This window comes from Protobothrops mucrosquamatus, unplaced genomic scaffold (genome assembly GCF_001527695.2).
Source record: "Protobothrops mucrosquamatus isolate PMUCROS unplaced genomic scaffold, P.Mucros_1.0 scaffold526, whole genome shotgun sequence".
Taxonomy (NCBI): Eukaryota; Metazoa; Chordata; class Lepidosauria; order Squamata; family Viperidae; genus Protobothrops; species Protobothrops mucrosquamatus.
In genome coordinates, this window is record NW_015386834.1 from 934,692 (window position 1) to 955,327 (window position 20,636).

The following is a 20,636-nucleotide window of genomic DNA, read 5'->3' on the forward strand; positions in this document are numbered from 1 at the left end:
ATACTCTAGCTGCAGCACTTGCCGTAAAATTCAATATGAAGGATATTTCTTGTTCAGATATTTCCAATATATTGTTAGAAGATGATACATTGACAAAAAATATTCATTCAATGGAAAAGTACTCATTTAAATAATAATTAATAGGCATGTAAGCATAATTACAATATAAAATGTTATTGTTACAAATGTTTTTTATTATACATTTATCATATTATAGTGTATTCTATATTATTGTTGCAATGAATAAAATGTTTCTTTTATTTACGATATTTTTTTCTTCAATTTATTTGTGTCCTCCTTTTCATTGTAAAAAAGTTGGTCACCTTATGAAAAGGCTGTTTGTTGGATTGCATGTGGTTGAGACAGACAGACTATTGCCAATACCATCCAATGGAATGGCATGAAAATTCAAACAGTACTGCCTTTCAACAGATTCTAAACATATGTACAACGAGGCTTAGACAATTCTGCAGTGTCCCAAGAGTTCTTAGGTTTCCTATATTAAACTAGATCAAGACAGCGTGTATGTCAAATTTATTTAAAACAAAATCCATACAACTGCAGAAATATTTGTGCCAAGAATGTACAGAGCATTATCTGTAGCTGTTCATTTTAAACTTTATGAATATAAATCTGAGCAAACAAGGTCATTGAACTGAATTATAATAATGAAGATAGATTTGTGCAAATTTTCAGCATTAGTGTACTGAAGAGGGAAAAGTAGTTCCTTGCTATATTTTTGAAAAATGCTACGTTTACAGAATAAATGAGTGTCATGTTCTGCAAGCGGTACAAAGGTGTTGCTTCTGTCCTGTGAGGTGTTAAAGAGCTCAGTGGCACCTTGCGAGGTATTTGTGAATAGATCATAACAGTTTGCAAGAGTTTATACAAATTCTATAATTGCGTTCATAAGACATGGTGAAAAGAACTACCAATATTTTAGATAGCTATTATAGCTGCATGTTGTATGGATATCAGTAGATTATAATAAATATCTCCATGTAGTATGCATGCATAACTATTGAGCTGCACAACTCAAATGTATTGAGTTGCACAACTGAAATGTATAAGAGGAAGTTAGTAAGTTGGCAACATTTGACTGTTTTGTTTAAAACGGGACAAATTTAGCACTGGAAGTTGTACCCTATGCACTACATAGAGTCCTTGTGTGCTGTATCCTATGCACCTAATACAATGCAAAGGCTCCATATTCTATCATCATCAAATAACACCCACCCCAATTGTAATATAAAAAGTTCAAAAGTGATTCTAAAGGATTTAATTCCTGACTATAGGGTGAATTGGTTCTCACTGTTGGTAAATCTTGTTTTATTCCATCTCCTCTCTTTATTCCAGAGAGCAGGCTGGATGTTGATTTTTATCTTTCCTTTGCCTTTGATGGAAGATCCATAGGCTAGCTTAGCTGAGAGACAGCTCAGTGGGTGTGATGTGAGAAAACTCCCAATACAAAAAAATGTTCAGTTATTTTATCCCCCTGCCATTATTTTAGATAGGTAGATGGAATACTGAGCTAAGAATGAATTTGGGATGGTTGTAATAGTAATAGTAATAATAAAGTTGGAAGGGACCTTGGAGGTCATCGAGTCCAACCCCCTGCCCAGGCAGGAACCCTACACCATTTCAGACAAACGGCTGTCCAGTCTCTTAAAAACTTCCAGTGTTGGAGCATTCACCACTTCTGGAGGCAGGTTGTTCCATTGGTTAATTGTTCTAACTGTCAGGAAGTTTCTCCTTAGTTCTAAGTTGCTTCTCTCCTTGATCAGTTTCCACCCATTGCTTCTCGTCCTGCCTTCAGGCGCCTTGGAGAATAGCTTGACTCCCTCTTCTTTGTGGCAGCCCCTGAGATATTGGAACACTGCTATCATGTCCCCCCTCATCCTTCTCTTCGTTAAACTAGACATACCCAATTCCAGCAACCGTTCCTTATATGTTTTAGCCTCCAGTCCCCTAATCATCTTTGTTGCTCTTCTCTGTGAAATTTCTTGCAACTCTGGTTTATAACACTCCAAAAATATGAGTGTTATATTTATAACACTATGAGTCATTTGAATCTCTCAGTTCTATAGTTTACAGCACATTTGGGTACATTTGTGAATGATTATGTAGACTAAACTGACAACAGGTGCTATTCATAGAACTCCAGGAATAAATAGGCAGGGTACAAGACAACAAAGAAGTCCTCCCCCCATTTTTCTAATTTCACCTTTTCCCTTGCTTCACTCCCCTCTTTTTTCCCTCATTCAAGTACTGTCAAGGGAATGAGAAAATATGAATTCATGAATAAAAGGCTTTCTTCCATTTCTTTTCTCTTTTCTAATCCTCCATTCTCCCTGAAACCCATTTTTATAATAGACAAGGGGAAGGGAGGAAGGTTAGAAGACAGATAAGAGTTAAGTAGGGTAGAAATTGGCTTCTGTAGACAGAAGTACCCACTTCTCCAAAAAATTGGCCATCAAAGTAAACTTTGGACTTGCAGCACAACACAAACATTTTAAAACCCAAAGAAAACAATAATTTCCTTACCAGAGAAGACATCTTTGATTTGTTAACTATATTCAACTACAAAAGAATTATTACTTATTCAGAATTCCTCTCTTCTCTACATTCATCTTTAAATAACTAGATAAATCTGTGGTTCATTTTTATTATATTACAAATTTTATATCAGCTCTCCTCACCCAATGGCCTCCATATTTGTTGTTTTCTCATTTCTATTCAATATGGATGTGTAAGCAACAATTCTGGAAGGCACTAACTGGAGAAAGGTGTGCAAGAAGTCTCTATTCAGTTACTTTAAAAGCTGTGGCCCTGGATTGCAAATCATGATTTTGATACACATTGAGTATCAATGTAACCAAACTTGTCTCAGAAATAGAGCTTTAGTTACATTGACAGCAACCAACGAGCCAAAACATATACACAGAATTTATAATTATTTCATTCTAATGAAATATCCTTTTATACTTTCTTTATATGCTCAGTTCCTACTAAGTCATTACTAAAAGCGGGCAGAACTTGTTGGGCCAGTTTTCTTGTTTCTTTTCTCTGCTGTACCTGATAGTACAGAAATACAAAACAGTCTTTTCAGTAGAAAAGGTTAACACATGCAAATTTAGTAATATTGAATCCATCAGACACATTTTAATGTTAATATATAGAATGAACCTAAAAAAAGTTTGTAATAATCTTTGCTGAAATCTTTTGTAGATTACTTTGATGATTAGCTTTCAGTTATTTAATTTAAATTACAATACTATTGTGAAAGTTGTTAAATGTTTGAATGTTATTATCAACAAACCTGCAGTCACATAGGAAAGCACAGATAAAATATCCATTGAACTCTTTAAACTGTAGAAGGAGCAGTTAAAGTGCTCCATATCTACAAGTATAGAACAAGACTCTGTAGTCTAGAGATTGGAAAAGATTATTCTCTATATTATACTGAAGAAAGATTTGCAAATTGCCAGACCACTCAATAAATTCCTTGACCAAGTTTTGACTAGGACACATAGATATATGGACAAGCAGGTTTCAGAAAAGCCAGAGGAATTAGACAACTACATGACATATAATGAAGAGAACAAGAAAATACAAGGTGGTTTACCTTGACTATACTCAAGATCTTTGAATGTGTAGGTCTTGTCAAAATATAAATATATTAAGGCTAATTGGCAGAACACTGGATTATTCTTCTGAGGAATCCTTCCAATGAACAAGAGACTATTGTAAGATTGAATGTGGAGGAACAAAGTAGTTCAGAATAAAAAAGGAATGAGCCAAGAATACACCTACTCTCCATTTCGGTTTAATTTGGATAATAAATATATGATGAAAATGTCAGAGGTGAGATTTAAAGAGATGATAGCTGGAAGAGCAGAAGGTCAAGAATTAGCCATTTGAGATGTGCAGAAAACAATATGTTATCTGTACGTAAAAAAGACTAGATACAGCAAGTAGCAGTATCTAGTTGACTTCAGTTGATTGAAAAAAAAAAGTTACGTTGGGGTAGGTGATTTAGAATTTGCATGAAAGGCCACTAAGAAATTGCAAAACTTAAAATAAGACTGTAAAATAAATACTTAAAAAAAACCATTCTGGAATACGAAAATGGCAATTAACTGCAGTAGTACTGTTGCCTATAAAACAACACAGACTCATCCATATAGTCCCCAAGATTTATGTAAAAGAAGATTATAAAAATGTGTTATAAAAGTAAAGAGAAAAAATGAGAAATATTAAGTTAATACTTAGTAAATCACCTTAACATTAAGATGAAAAAGTTACTGTTAACCTACAAACTTACAATTGAAGAAGTGAAGATGGCTGATAGATTTGTTTTCTTGGGCTCAAGAATATACAAAGATGCACAATATGCTGGAGAAATAAAGATGAAATAAATCCTACAGAAAAGAGCAATGAAAAATTTATAGTAGACATAATATACTAATGAGGGGTAAGGACATTTCAATGACAATTAAATTAAGAATAGTTAAAAGCAGTGTTATTTCCAGTGATAACACAAGGCTGGAAAGCCAAGAAGAATTGAGCATCAGATCTAAGCTACAAAAAAGCAGATCATCACTAAATTGCAGAATAATGATACAGAAAACTCTCTGGTGCTATTCAGTGGTGATATGGATTTTTGCTGAACTGGTAGCCTCAAGAAGTGCAAAAGAAAAAAGTGCATTTTTGAACAATGGATTTCAGGACAGTTGACAAGGACCATAAGAAAGAATAAATCAACCAATCCAAGATCAAATAAATTAATTAATTCTGGATCACATAAGGATTGACTGTTCCTTTTGATCAGCAAAAGAAAGTCACACACTTTGAAAGTGTGATGCAAATGAATAATGAATTAGGGGGGAAATAATTTGAGGGAATTGGGAAAAAGGACAAAAATAAAACAGACAGGATCAATGAGATTACTAGAATGTCTGAAAAAAACTGATTTATTACTTAAAATAGGTTAGAATGATGTTTGCTATATAGTGATCAGAAGAAGTGAAATGGGACTTAAATACATCTAATTAATTAAATAAGGTGACTGATCCCATCATACTTGAATATTTAACTGCATTTGTTTGTTTTGTAACTCAGCTGATTAATAAACACTACACTGAATCTAAAACAATACCAAATAATAACAGCATGTGTTAAGGCTGTCCCTCTTCCAATTTAATACTTTCTTAATTTTCTTTTTTTGAAGTGGAATAAATGCCTACTTAAATGAACCTATGCAATATAAGTTCACAAATGTCTGAGAAGTACATTGTGGCAGGTCAAGATCACTTATTCCTTAGTAATTGCTATGAAATGCATTAGATTGGAAAAATATTTAAAAGGTGAATGACTTTCCAGGTAGTCCTTGGTTTACAACTATAAGTGGGCCTGGAATTTTGGTCATAAGTTGTTATGGTTTTAAATTAAATTAGCACATGACTGACCCTGATTTTATAAGCATTTTTTTCAACACCCATAAAATGAGTCACTATGGTCATTAAGCAAATCACATGATAATAAATGTGAATCAACTGTCTCCAATGACAGTTTTGCTGTTTTTGCCAGAAACTGGCAAAAATCCTTGCAAATTGTAATCACGTGACCGAGACACTGCAATTGGTTGCAAATGTGAGCCAGTGGCCAAATGCTCAAATTAAGATCATGTGACTGTAGAGAGGAATTTTTGCAATGGTCGCAAGTGCTTTACAGGCTGTAAATCCATCATTTTATAGGCTGTTGTAACTTTGGACCATTGTTAAATGAATGGTCATAAGTCAAGGACTAGCTTTATAAAGCTTAGCATCTGACCAAAACAGTTGGCTTGGAATCAGGTTGCACATTTTATAGACATTATTACAGGCATCTCCAGCAACACATGCTTCTAGAAACTCCTGTTAGGGCAGAACACTTTCTCAATTGACATGTAGACCAACAATTTCTCATCCCTTGAGGTTAAATAATGAGGAAGGAATTTGCTTGAGGATCTTCATTTTGAGTTTATCTATGAAATTAGTTGGATGAAGGAAAGGAATCTGCCTCCCCCAAGACCGTGGAATAAAACCTGTTGTGATTCATGAATAATCTAGCTCAGATAGTACAGTGGGTGTCTACATGGAATGACATCAAGGTTTGCTTTTATTTTGGTTGAACACAAATGAAGCTTTGTCTGACTTTCTTCAAGATAGCTTTTCTCAGAGTTCTTATCTGTGTATTACATAACCCTACTCATTGTTCCTTTGTTGATATTTCTTTGAAACATAATCCTTTTCCTTAAACTTAATACCGATCTGAGCTTTTTTCTGTTGTGTGTATAATGAATCCAAACTATTAATTTAAACATCCTTTTATACCAATTTGTTTTTTGGGGGAAAGTTGAAATCCAATATCATTTGCTGTTATCAGTCTGAACTATCTTGATTAAATGCAGGAGAGCCAGTGGTAACAAAATGTTTACAATATTTTTTTTAAAGCTGTGATAATTCATATTAGCAACTACATTTGCTGGTATTTTTATTTTCTAGTAATAAGTGTCAAGAAACCCAGAACCCAGACCTGACAAATATCATACAAAGATAGCATGGCATTTCATATTATCTTTGCTCTTAAAAAAACAATATTTCTTTTAACCTTCTTGGTGATTAGGTACCACCTTCATTGTATTGTTTAAGACAAAAAATGTGATATTGTCCTTCCCATGCTGACATAATCCTTTCAGCAGTGTTGATTAAGACTTCAGGAAGCACTGGTCCTATGCATCCATGGAACTCAGCTGGGAAAGCTTATTCAACATTTTAAAAAATAAAACTGTTAGCAAATTATTTGATTAGAAAAAAGTCCCCCCAAAGCACATAACTCATTGTTTAGAATGAGATTATGTATGAGATTATGTCTTAAGAATCAAACTTAAAATTTCTTTAGAAATTAAATAAGAAGCTAAGCAGCAATGTTTGACCATCTGACTATTAAAAAGTTCCTACATATGTGTGAATTTCATGTTAAATGCTACTCATTCTGTTTTAAACAGAAATGGAGTTTAAACATGCATTTCAAATTAAGAATGAATATATCTGTCCATTCTGGTTTCATCCACTTTTTCAACCTACCCACCTTAAATTTATTTCATCCCAGCTTCATTTCAGGTTGTATTTTTTAAAAAGATATTTACATGCAAATTCATACCATTCACTAAGTGATTTACTAATGCATTTTTGCAAAACATTTCAAATATAAAATGTGTTGTTTATTTTTTTTATGTGTGCATATTTATGTCTAGTATTTTTACTTAATGAGCAGTGTGGTGGCTCAGTGGTTTGTCATCTGGAAAACCAGGTTTGAGGCCTAACACCACATGATGGGGTGAGCTCCTGTCCTCACTCCAGCTCCTGCCAACCTAGCAGTTTGAAAGCATGCAAATGCAGCTAGATAAACAGGTACCAGGTTGAGAAAGTAACAGCACTCCATGATGTCATGCTGGCCACATAAGAGTACTGACTCAATGGCTTTGAAACAGAGATGGCACCACCCCCTATAGTCGGTAATGATTAGCGGAGTAAAATCCACAGGGACTCCTTTATTTTTACTTAATAATTCTGCATCTGTTTTTATGAATTACACTGCAAACCCTAAGAAACTACAAGTGAATACACCTGTGTATTTTGTTTATGCACTGGTTAGGAAAACACAGATCAGGTAAACCTCTGCATTAAAGTATGAAAAATAGAATTTTCTCTGTGTCTTTCCTTCAACTGAATATTTATAAGGATTGAATGAAAAATGATGCTCCCAAAGTTGTAAATCACTGACAGGTAGCAGTACTGATGTGCTAGAAGCTCTTATGTATTCCTTAGCCTCTGTTCTTTGACTTCAATTGGTAGGAAGTTGCTATGAGAAAAGGTTCTGTTCTATTCTGTTGCTATTATTTGTGAAGTGAAAGCCTGCAGTAAGTGCAGTAAGTAAGCGATGTGACGATTAAATTTTGATTGCCTCTTCCAATTGAAATTCAACATCAAACAACATCAAAGTTGTTTATGGTGACACTGAAATGAGTATTCTACATTGCTAGTCCCCAAAAAATGTAAAGGTGATATACTCAAAAGAATTGGTTTTTTTTTTCTAAACTAGTGGAAAGGACTGTTAGGACCTCATTGAAGAAACAAAATGTGGAATTCTTTCATGATAGTTTTAAAAGTTGTCCAGCTTTGGCAGAGGTATGTGCAAATAGAGTTGACTGCTTGGAGACATAAATACTAACAAGAAAACAATTCATGTTAAAGATAATTTTCTTACTTCATCTATTAAAACATCCCTATTTAAACTGAAATTATGGAAGTGGTGTTATTTTTCATTCAACCATCATATGTGTCAAACTGCCAAAGAAATTTGGCATATGAATTACTTACATAAAGAGTACAATTCCTGTGTTGGCCAGAGCAAAGGCAAGACCCAATATTCCACTGCCCATGATAGCATTACTAAGGTTGAAGACAGACATTCCCAAAGACGTTGTGCCTGGACTCTGTAAAAAGAGAGAATAAGGGATATAAAGGAAGAAAGCAACTTAATTTCAAAACTTGGCAACTGTATTCTATTCAATGTTCATTTGAGAAGTCACTTTGTCGTTACATTAGTCACTTGTATGTTGAGTCTAACATTCAGTTATTTGCCCAGTGGAGTTCAGTAATATAACAAAACTGATAGATAAGTCAGTACTTTTTAATGCAATCCCTATTTAGTACCTATCAACTGGGTCCTATTGTATCCTGTTAAATTTCATTATCACCTCAATCTTTATGTCAATTAAGGTACACCTAAATTGTTAAAAGCCAAATTCATGCATTTCTTTATTTTTACACAACACATCTCAAAGCTTCATGGTTAGGAAGATGTCTTTTACAAGCAGGATCATAATAATTTACTCTAAGAGGATTGGTAGAAGTCAATATGGCAAAAGTGTTAAAGAGGTGGACTACTAAAAGTAGGATGACATGGCTTTACTTTTCTGCTCATCCATGTCTTGCCATCTAGACTTGTTAAGAGTGAAACATGGTCAGTTGTACCAAATATGCTGATTCCACCAGCAGGTCTCACTCAAAGCCTTTTATTAGTTTAGAGTGCACCATGTCCAGCAGCTTTCACTACAACTCCTTGGAGAGCATAGCCATAAGTTAGGAAAGGCAATAATGGAATTAAAATATGACCATCATAACTAGCAGCCATTGAGAACCTTACCCATTACTTTGGCTAATCTCCTTTTCAAGCTCTTGAAAATGTTAGGTAGCAAAATCTCATAATTTAATTGTTTGAACAAATACTTTTATTTATCTGCCTTCACCATTTGTCTCCATTAGGTAATTTTGGAATTCTGGAAGAAAAATTCCCTGCTTCTTACTTTATCCATACTGCATTCTCTGATCATTAGGAAGATTAACTGTGGGCTGCAGAGAATTATGCAACTTACATTGAAGGAAGGAAAGGACATAAATATAATCACATAAATGAAACACAAATGAGCAGTCCTGAAAAGGATAGCTAATGGCAAAGCTTCTCCTTGCATAGGACATCAAGATGTTTCAGCAGTTTCTGTACACATGCAACATTAGAGAATAAACCTGTATGAGATGAGGAGAGGAACCTACATATTCATCACACTTCTTCTTTTCCAAATGGCTGTTAGTTAGGCTTCTTCTGCTTTCGCGGTCTGCAATGAACTTGCTGAAAGGAAACAAGAAAGCAGGATTTTTTTAACATTATGAGGCATAGCATGAATGCACTTTTATCACCTGTTACTGCTGTAGAATACTGTGACATTTCAATGTACTGTAGATTTGGAATGGTTTCATTAAACCATGTTGTACACTGACATTTGAGAAGACAACAAATATTATAGATGGAGGATATAATAAGAGACATACAACACCTGAAAAGACATCCATATATGGTTCAGTTCCCTGATACACTGTTTAGAAATAATCCTCTGACGTGGCTATTTTGCAACAGGAGTAGTTTTCCTACTCCTTTTTTTTTTAGTGTGACCTGGAAATGCAAATGGTGAAATAGAGAACAAGTCCACAATGTCAGAGCAGTGTGAATTTGCCAGCATTAGGCTGTAGACTACAGATTCAGCATTGCTCCATTTTCACAAAATCCTTGACAGGAATGACTTTGTTAATGCACAAAATCCAATGCATTTTAATAACAATTAAACTAAACTAAATAAACTAAAAAAAATAAAATAGAAAGGAAAAAATAGTGCAAAAAAGAAAAACATATATAAAAAATAGGAAAAAATAAAGAAATGATTTCTCCCTTCATAAAAATAATTAGGAACAATTTTAGTAACTTATCACCTTCTATTATAATACAACAAATGTTTCCTTTTTCACAAATCTCATATCTTACCCATAAACAAATCCATAAAATTTTGTCATTTCTTTCCTTTGCTATTCCTCACAGAACTCTTCAAAATGTTAAACCAGTCTCTTTTGTGAATCCAATATAAGAAAGTAATCCGGCAGCCCAAGATCTCAGTTGCAGCTGTCCGTCGGTCCCCTCTGACTGTTGTTCCTCCCCTCGGGGATATCATTTCCCCTAGACGCTTTGGGAAGCCCGGGGGGGTCCCTGGCTCGCTGGTCACCGCTCCTTCGCCGCCCAACAGTCTCCTTGCTGTTTGGGAGCGCATGCCTGCTCCTGAGGTGAAAGGGTCCCTCGACTGTTGGCTATACCCCACCTGGGTGTTCATGGGTGATGTCACTCTTCCCAGACGCTTCGGGGGGCACGGGGAAATCCCTGACTCGCTAATTGTTGTTCCTTCACCACCCGATAGTCTCTTTGCTCTTTGGGAGCGCGTGTATGCTCCTGGGGCGGGGGCCCCTCGGTCACTGGTTACTCTCCACCTGGATGTCCGTGGGTGATGTCGCCCTTCCTAGGCACTTCGGGAGGTACGGGGGAATCCTTGGTTCGTCATCCGGCAGTCTCGTCATTTGGGAGCGTGCACATGCACCCGGGGCGGGGGGGTCCCTTGGCTGTTGGTTATTCTCCACCTGGATGTTCATAGGCTGTTTGGGTGAGGGGTTCGCCTCCTTCATGACTTCCTTCCCAGGGGCCGTAATATGATGTCAGATTGTTTCCACCGGGGTGGACGATCATACGCGCTCCACGCCCTCAATATCAGATGTGCTGGGCATAGGTCAATATGTCGCTTGATAGAGTCTCTATCAGAGAGCCAGGCTTCCTTAAGTAGCCGGCCCCCTTTTGTACTATCACTGGCCAGAATATGCACGTTGTCAAAATCAAAACGGTGTCCAGATTCCTCCGTATGCGTCCAAATCTGAGAGTAGTGCTCCCCCCTTCTTACGGCCAACCTATGTTCGTGGACCCTGGTTTTCACTCTCTTGGAGGTTTCTCCCACGTAATTGCTAGGACAATCCTTACAGTTGATCCTATATACAATTGCTGATTTTTCCACGTTGGGGAGTGGGTCCTTGGGTCGCATAATCTTGGAGCGTAGTGTTTGATTGGGTTTGTGGGCCACCTTCAAGTTGTGGGGTGCTAGCAGTCTGGCTGTCGCCTCAGAGACGTTGCTAATGTAGGGGAGGGTAACCCGGATTGCCTGCAATGGTGGTTCTTCTATCCGTGGGTTCTTCCGGGGTTTGGGCGGTATGCTATGGCGTTTGACAAACCTTGTTGGATACCCATTGCGTTTACATATGCGGAAGAGATGGTTCCTTTCTTCCCTTTTAGCTCTGGTTGTGTTGCAGTGGGAGTCTACCTGTCTAAATAGTGTTCTAATGCAGCGAGAGAGGAGGACAGCTGAGGGATACGGAGGTCCTGCCCAACCAAAAAAGGGGGGAGAGAACTTCCTCAGCTCAGGACTACACAAGGGGAGAATGAGTAGTAATATATATACAAGCAGGAGAGGCAGGAAAAGTGCTGCCATCGATACGGAAGTTACGACTGGAGTGCAACTTAACCAATTAGGACCGGTGACGAGATCCAGGAGCCGCGTGCAAACGGCATCCTGCCTATAAATGAACTCTCCCATTAACTAGCATTGAACCCTGACGATGTCAGTAGCTTCCGACGAAAGCTTGGTGATTGGTGATTGTATTAAACTTTTTTAGTTTATAATATTCCTGGTGCTCATGTTTTATTGGTTTTTCAGAAGATATATATGTAGACACACATATAATATGTATTAGTTTGTGTGTATATACACAATATATATATACATATATATACACATACTATATATGTGTGTGTGTATGTGTGTGTGTATATATATATATATATATATGTATAAAACATATATAAAACATATATACATACACACACATACATTGTATATGTATACTGCATGTGTGTGTGTATAAAAACATGATAAAGGGTAAAAGGGTAAAGTGCATCAGACTGGTTAGAACTGGCAAACACCTTACTTTTCTATCTCAACTTGACTAAAATAATACATTCTACATGGGGAGAGGAAATATCAGAGGGTTCTGATGGTGGAAAACAAGGCAAAGGCTACTAACAGTTCAGCACATCTGAGCACCTTAAGATCACATTGAAGAACATACATTTGTTGTCACTGTTTTCTAAGCAGAAGACACAATACAATACAATACAATACAATACAATACAATACAATACAATAACACAGTTGGAAGGGACTTTGGAAGTAGGTCTTCTAGTCCAATCCCCTACTCAGGCAGGAAACCCTAGACAGTCACTTGTCTGAAATGGTATAGGTTCTCCTGCTTGAGCAGGGGGCTGGACTATAAGACCTCCAAGGTCCATTCTAGCTCTATTCTATTCTATTTCTGCCCAAAATGCTGGAAAAATATCAATTTATTATGAATGGACCAATTATCTAACTTAGCAAAAAGCAGCTTTCTATGATGTGCATAATTAAATAAAACTTACTTTTAATTGGCTATGTCACCGTAGGTTTGACTGGCTTACAATAAACACCGTGGCCTCAGTCAGCCTAATCAAATGAACACTAAAAGTAATGGGGCTTAAATGAATCAAATTGATCTTAATAGAAGAATTGTTTCAGAATTCAATGAGCTTGCTTTTTAATCAGTGTTTACAATTGGCCAATTAAACTGCAATGTTGTACACATTTACAGAGAAACATATTCCCTTATATACACATATAGTTTACACAGGAGAACAAACTCAAACTACAGCTAGCAATGTGGGGGCCAAAATGTATGAAAAGACAGTATAAAATAATAAAAATATTGGCCAGGATATAGAGAGAGTAAACCCAATTCCATTCATGCAACAGGACTCTTCTACTTTTTTAACTACAGTATCAAACTCTCCTTGATATTTTTGGAATGCAGGGGCACCATAGAAAGGAGCAGGAAGGGAACAAGCATCACTGGACAAGATTTGGAAGTGGACTATTCTGGGGGAGTTGTGTGTGCAAAAGAAAGTACTTTGCTGCTTGCATGAAAATAATAATACTTTGTTTCTCTGATTCATTTTAAAACCACATTAAAATTTCTTCTCCAGTATGTTATACATTTTAAGGCTTTTACTACAAAGTTTATCAATAAAGTTGTTTATCTCAAATGCAATAAATAGCAGCACACTTTGGAGGGCTATTTCATTTCACTGCAGAATGCGTATTAAATATACATTATGCTTAAGACAACCAACATATCTAAAGTAGCACAACTTTTCCTCCTGATACCCTTATTTTCAATATACTGCAAGATTTGTCCCAAATCTTCAAGCATGCTATCCTTTCATGTATTCCAAAGATATAGTTCTAGAAATATTGTCATCATGTGGTCTTTTCTCTTAGGTTTATGGGGTTTACATTACTTTTAAAAAAATATAGTGCAACACAATGTAAAAAGCAGATAAACCAAATCTGTAGTTGATCAACCATGGAAAGTGCCAAATATATTGATTAGTGTTTCTCAACCTTGGCAGCTTAAAGATACGTAGACTTCAAGACCCAGAATTTCTCAGCCAGTGTGGGGAAGCCCCAATTCAGTCTGGGAGCCCCAAGCTGAACTCCACACATTTTCAAGTTACTAAGATTGGGAAACACTGGTTTCATATTTTAATATATTATATAATATCTTGATATTTATCATATTCTGTACATTTATATTAAGTCTGAATTTTTTCCTTGGTTTTAACATGAACACCTATAAAGGATTGGTCATAATGTTCAAACTGCCTTTTTGAACAGGATGTGACTCAGCAATGAATCATTCATCAATTGTATTTCAAGTTGAGTTATTTTTTTAAAAACCCCATTTTTAACAAATGTTTTTAAATGGCCAGTTTAGGGTAACAGAAAACTACTCACCTATTCATTTGTCCATTTTCTATTTCTGTAAAATCATTAGAATCATTGCTAATGTTGTCATCCTCACGAAGCTTCATATTTTGCATCTCAGTTAATTCTAGTGTTATTTTGAAAGGCATCTTGATTTAGAGAACTTATCCTGGAGTTTGAACTTTGGAGCTAAGTGAGCAGCCACACAATGAGTTTGACAATCTGAAAAAAGGAGTCATTAAAAAAAGCAAAACCACTGGTAAGAAGATCAGCAATTATCTCCCAAAGCATTATGCAATATTTTTCAATTGAGACAATTATTGTCTGAATTGACACTCATTTAACTCTGTTTTCAGTAAATACATCAATCTGAGAACTTTGACAACAGCTTGAGATATACCAATAGGTTAACTTTTCCCTTCATGTTTAGATGAAAGTAAAGGAAAGAGTAAAGGAAAGAGGCATTTAAAATGTTTGGGTAATTTACAGAAACTAATAAACAAGAATCCTAAAATATTATCCAAAGTGTTATGGAAATATATCACAGGCAACACTTCCAGCAGTATTAGAAAAAAACAACTCTGATTGTACCAACCAACTAGTATATGGTACTTCTGAATAAAGTCTCCTATGTGTCATTTGAAAATGGCAATTTTCTTACTTTCTGTATACTCATTGCTTAATAATAGGTGTTAAGTTGCAATCCTGAGTACATTTTACAGATGGTCCTCATTAGCAGCCACTTGTTCAGCAATCATCTGAAGTTATAACAGTGCTGAAAAATATTTTTATAGTCCATTTATTATCTTTGCAGCATTCCAGTTGTATGATCGCCAATATAGTCACTACTACACCTTGTTCTCTGCCTGATCTGCATTTTTTCTCCAGCCCTCCCCCACAAAGCAGAGATATTGGACAGATAGAGATGGCAAAGGATTAAGCTGTTTGCTCCTCTGTACATCAAAAGCAATGCAATCACATCAGAAGCCCAGAGCTTACAGTACTCTCTTGAAAACTCTTCCTCTCCAATCTCTCTGCTTTGTGGGATAGAGGAAAGGAGGAAAGCAAAGGTGAGTTGTGTAGAAAATCTTTCCTTTACCTGATCTCTCCTACTGCCAATGCATTCACATTGCTTAACTCTCTTGAAATTCCTCTTCAATATCTCTGCTCTGCAAAGGAGAGGGTCATACAAAGGAGACTTACATAAATCACTTGTTTTTTCTCCCAACCCCTCTCACAGAGTGGAGTTTGGAGAGAAGAGGATTTCAAGACAGTAAGCTGTTTGTGCAGCACACCCATGCATTGCTTCCGATGTGAACAAGATAGTAAGCAGGCACTCGACCATTCCAAAGGGAAAGGGATGTTAGGAAGCAAATCCAAGCAATAATTAATCCAAGCAATTGGTTAATCCAAGCAACACTGAATTCACATATTGCATTAAGCAATGGATTGTTAAACTATGCTTTGTTTGGGGGTGGTTGTTGTTGTCGGGGAGAGACCAGGTGAAGCTAAAGAGGAGTTTGGAGTTTTATGTGATTCTTCTCCTCTGAGATAGAGGGAAAGAGAGAGAGAGTGAGAAAGCGGAGTTTTATAGCTTTCTTTCGCAGGGGGATATCCAGAGCGAAGGAAAGAGTGAGAGTGAGAAGAGGGAAAGTTTGCTGGGGTTTTAAATCTAGGTTTTAACTAGAAGGGAAGGGGGGGAGATTTGGCATAGAGAGACCTGGGACCATGAGTGCCGACAGAAGAGAAGGAGAGGCTGGTCGCTACCGTTTTGGAGACCAGTGGCCATCCAAATTTTGATCCTTATCACCTGTGCAACCTGTAGACATTGTGGGGAGCTGCCCTCGTGGGGCGAGCTGTTGTCATGGAGCGCTGACTATCTTCGCTCATCCTTTCCGTCGCTGCCTGGAGCCGGAGGGCCTTCCCCCCATTTTCCAAGCGGCTGCTACAAGCCATTGACTATTATTGTCATTGCCAGGGGGCTGATAAACACTGTCACACACTGACTGTTAAGGATTGGTCATCTTTGTTCCTGTAAGCCCCTTTGACGACGAGAACCTGCCACCCCTTCACTCCACGTGAGCTCCCGCTAAAAAGGACATCCTATCAATGCTTTGAGAGCATGGATGCTGAGCGTGACTGAAGGGGGGGGCTAGGAGGGCCTGGGCTTTAGCAGCCTCTGAGGGGATTGCGCTACATTTATAAACCACAATAGCTGGATTCATATAATATATTAAGCCAAACTCAAATTAATCACATTGCAATTTACTACAATATGTAAATACACCTACTGGTTTGTTCAATCAATCATATTTAATGCACACTATAGCTCAATACAATATGTTAACCCAGCAAAAACAACTTGAGAACATCATTTGTGGTTTTGTATACTTCATTTAATATACACAGGCACACTTTATTTCTGTAAAATTTGGCTCGCTTTCAAGCTGTTTTAAAGGATGCTAGTTTTAGCTTCAGAATATTTTTCTACAGACTGAAATTGGAATTAGTTCTGCATTCATAGCTCTTAGGAATATTTCTTAAACTATTTCTTTATATAATGGCATAAATGGGTTTAAACTGAGCAATACCGTATTTTTTCATTGCTGAGCATAAGGGAGTTTCACTAAAAACATTCATAATATCTCTAATACATTTTTTATTGTTTTAAATTTTCAGATCAGTTTTTTTCTTCAAGAAGAAAAACACTTCCTTGGTGGGCTGCAGTGAAACTTTAGAAGACAGAAAAGCCATCTGGGAAACAAGAAGAAATTACTGAGCAATTGAAAAATTTGAAGTAACAGTTAAGGTAACTGAAGAAATAGAAATAGTACAGACAATATGATAGGCTTTGTACTCACATATCTTTTTATGCCAAATTGTCACTGTCAACCCCCGGCTGAAAAGCCCAACCAAGCAAAACATCAGACCCATTGCAACCGTCTAATGCAGTGATGGCGAACCTTTTAGAGACCAAGTGCCCAAACTTCAACCCAAAACCCACTTATGTATTGCCGGGTGCCGGGTGGGTGTGGCTGCCGGGTGGGTGTGGCCCACCAGTTGGGCGTGGCTACAGTGGTCATGACAGATGGATGGGCGTGGCCAGCTCAATGTTGCTCTTGGGGAGGGACGCCTTTGGGGGTCGGGCAGAGTTGGGGGAAATCCAGGGGTCTCTGGCGGGTGGGTTGGTGGGCAGGAGGCTGATTCTGTGGGGTGAGGCAAGGCAGAGCGGGGGTGCCATATCGCAGGGCAAGGCAAGGCAGGGGCCAGGGCAGCTGCTGCCTGACACCATCGGCCCCCGCACACAGAGGCCAGCAAGCGCATGGGTGCTGGGATGCATCCAGCCACGTGGGACCTCGGCAAGTTAGCAGGTGGCTGGTTGAAGAGGATGGTTGCCATCTCCGGGGCATGGTGCGCGTGCCCACAGAGAGGGCTCCAAGTGCCACCTGTGGCACGCGTGCCATAGGTTCGCCACCACTGGTCTAATGATTACTTTTATTGAGTAGAATCAAACTGGTAGAGTCAAAGAGAAGCTAGCTCTAGGGAAATGGCAGGAAGCAGTTAATTAAAAGAACAAAACTTTTCCCAATCCTCTCTGACAGTACAGGTCACGTTGTCCAATACATCTTGTAGTAATTATTATGAGAACAGACTTTAGTTTTGCCAAAACAATTCTTCAGCAACTTCCGGTCTCACGCTGATAAAGGACACCTGTAGATTCAAAGCTCTCTTCCCTTCCTCCCCACTCTGTTGGCAAGTTAGAAGCACGCTGCAGCCCTAAAGGCAGCAGGCTTCATAGCTGAACAGTCACCTCTTTAAAAAAACATTCTGTAAAATTGTCCTTCAATCAATTAGAAATTTGTTCTAAAATTTATTTTTGCAGTATTTAATATTAAATTTATTTAAAGTGTTGGAGCTAAATAAGGACACATATGAGAAGACATATTCCAAACACCTTTTACCTATAGTTTGTACACAAATGACAATAAGTCAAAAAAATGGTTTATAAACCAGTATATCTGTTTCACGTTATGCTAATCCAAACAAGATCAAGATAGTTTAGAATCATATTTGAATTCAATCAATATATGAAATTGTTCTGAAGAAATATCAAAGGGAAGGGTTTCTAGATCAGGGCTTTTCAACCAGTGGTACGCATACCATTGGTGGTACTTTGGACCTAAACAAGTATAGCTGGGGGGATGAGCTGAAGTGGCGGCAATGCCAATGAGTTCAAGTGGCACCAGCGCCAGAGAAGCCTGGGGGAGAGTCAGCTGGAGCTGCGGTGTTGCTGGGGTTCTGCTGAGAGGCCAAGATTGGTGCGCGCAGCTCCAGCTAATCAGTGCTTCCAGAGGCCTCGGGGGTGGCCAGCAGCCTCATGCAGTTTTCAGGCGGAGTCAGCTCGAGCTGCAGTGTTGCTGGGGCTTTGCTGAGAGCCCAGGATTGGCGCTTCTGGCAGCCTCTGCTATCACCGAGAGTAGCAGATAGGCCTTGGGGTGAGTCAGCTGGAGCTGCCGGGGCGTGGCAGCTACATGTTGATCAGCACTTCCAGAAGAGAAAAAGAGGAGGTGGGGGAGAGAGAGGAGAGGAGAGGATATAAAAGGAAGAGGTTTTGGTGAGAGAGGGAGAGGGAGAGGGGAAAAATGACGATGGGGAAAGAGAAGGTGATAGAGAAAGAGAGAGGGAGAAGAGGCTGTGGAAGGCGAGCTCAGCAGGCAGTGAGGAGAAAGAGAGAGGGAACAGAGGCTGTGGAAGAAGAGCCCAGTAGGCAATGGAGAAAGAGAGAGGGAGCAGAGGCTGTGGAAGAAGAGCCCAGCAGGCAGTGAAGAGAAAGAGAGAGGAAGAAGGACTGACCAGCCAGCTGACAACCACAATAGTGGTGCATATTAATAAATATGGATAAATTCATCATACGTTCATCAATGCAAAGGGAAAGTGATTCAGCAAAAGAACTGCCACCGAAGAAATTAAAACAGTACTTTCCCCCCTTTTTAACGGTTTGTAACATTTTATTAGCGTATAGAATAAAATACAAAAATACAAAAGCAAATAGTAGGACACAGTGGGGAGGAAAAAGGGAAAGAAGGGAAAAAGAAAAGGCAATGACTTCCGACTTCCTCTCTTGCAGTAGAAAGAAGCATTAAAATCGAACCTCAATTTTTTACTTTTCCATAATAGTATAAACTAGCCATTTCTATAACAACAAATCAATTTAATTAATAAAATCCAAAATCCCTTTTTTTAGTCATCAATTTTTGACACCTTGTTAGGCACTGGTGGTACTCGAATATTGTCATGTCCTAAAAATACTATCTGTAAAAAGGTTGAAAAGCCCTGTTCTAGATCATTGGAGGTGTCCAATGATAACATGGTTGTTAAGAGAATCTGGATTCCCCACTGACTTTGCTTGTCAGAAAGTTACAAAAGGTGATATATGACCTTGGGACACTGCAACCATCATAAATATGGATCAGTGTGAAAAATGGTCACAAGTCACTTTTTTCAGAGCCATTGCAACTGAAATCAGGAACAAAGCTTGTTATTACAAATGTCTTGTTCTTCCACCTGTACATATTCAATAAATCTAGCTTGGATACTGGTACATGATGTTGTAGTTGTTTTACTATTAAATTATAGAAAATAGAAATTTACTAACTTACTCCAAACAATGTCTCTGTGATTTGAAGGAGGAAGATTCCTCCTCTGAATTCCTCTGAAGATATTAGGAAACTCTAGTTTACTTGAATAAATTTGGTAAATTATTAGGAATATTATATTTTTCTGACCCTTCTCACTCACTATAACTTCGCTTTAGTTAAATCCTAGGAATCATCACAGAGAAAATGTAAATTGATTTAAATGCACTCTACTTTTTTAGCCAAGGTTGGGAAAATGCATTACTGATTATAATTTATTTTAGAGGGGGGTGCGGACCTGGCGGGTATTACTGAGACCTGGCTGGGCGTCGAGGGAGGAGTCCCTCTTGTAGACATCTGCCCGCCGGGTTTTCAGGCATTCCATCAGCCGAGGACCCGGGGTAGGGGCGGGGGGGTAGCGGTCATCATAAGGGAGAGCCTTCGTCCTAGGGAGACCACTGTGCCTCAGATAGACGGCGTGGAGTCCCTCCTTGTGAAATGGGGGCAAGGGGTTCAAGTGGGCTTGTTGATTATATACCTGGCTCCCTGCTATGTATCAACAGCCCTGCCTGAGCTGGCTGACGTGATAGCCGGGGTGGCGGTTGGAACCCCCAGACTTATGGTCTTGGGGGATTTCAACCTTCCATCAGCGGGCGAGACGTCGGCGGCAGCTCAGG

General features: G+C 38.2%; 1 protein-coding gene across 1 annotated transcript in view; it reads right to left on the reverse strand.

Moving 5' to 3' along the window:
* SLC38A1 (solute carrier family 38 member 1) overlaps nucleotides 1–20,636 on the reverse strand; it is a 137,720-nt gene that overhangs the window by 104,048 nt on the left and 13,036 nt on the right. Inside the window, exons 2-4 of the mRNA XM_015816905.2 lie at nucleotides 14,354–14,545; nucleotides 9,660–9,735; nucleotides 8,424–8,539 (exon numbers count right to left, since the gene is read on the reverse strand). Of these exons, the coding sequence (XP_015672391.1) occupies nucleotides 8,424–8,539; nucleotides 9,660–9,735; nucleotides 14,354–14,472 (311 nt within the window). The 5' untranslated portion in view covers nucleotides 14,473–14,545. The remainder of the gene's footprint in view (nucleotides 1–8,423; nucleotides 8,540–9,659; nucleotides 9,736–14,353; nucleotides 14,546–20,636) is intronic.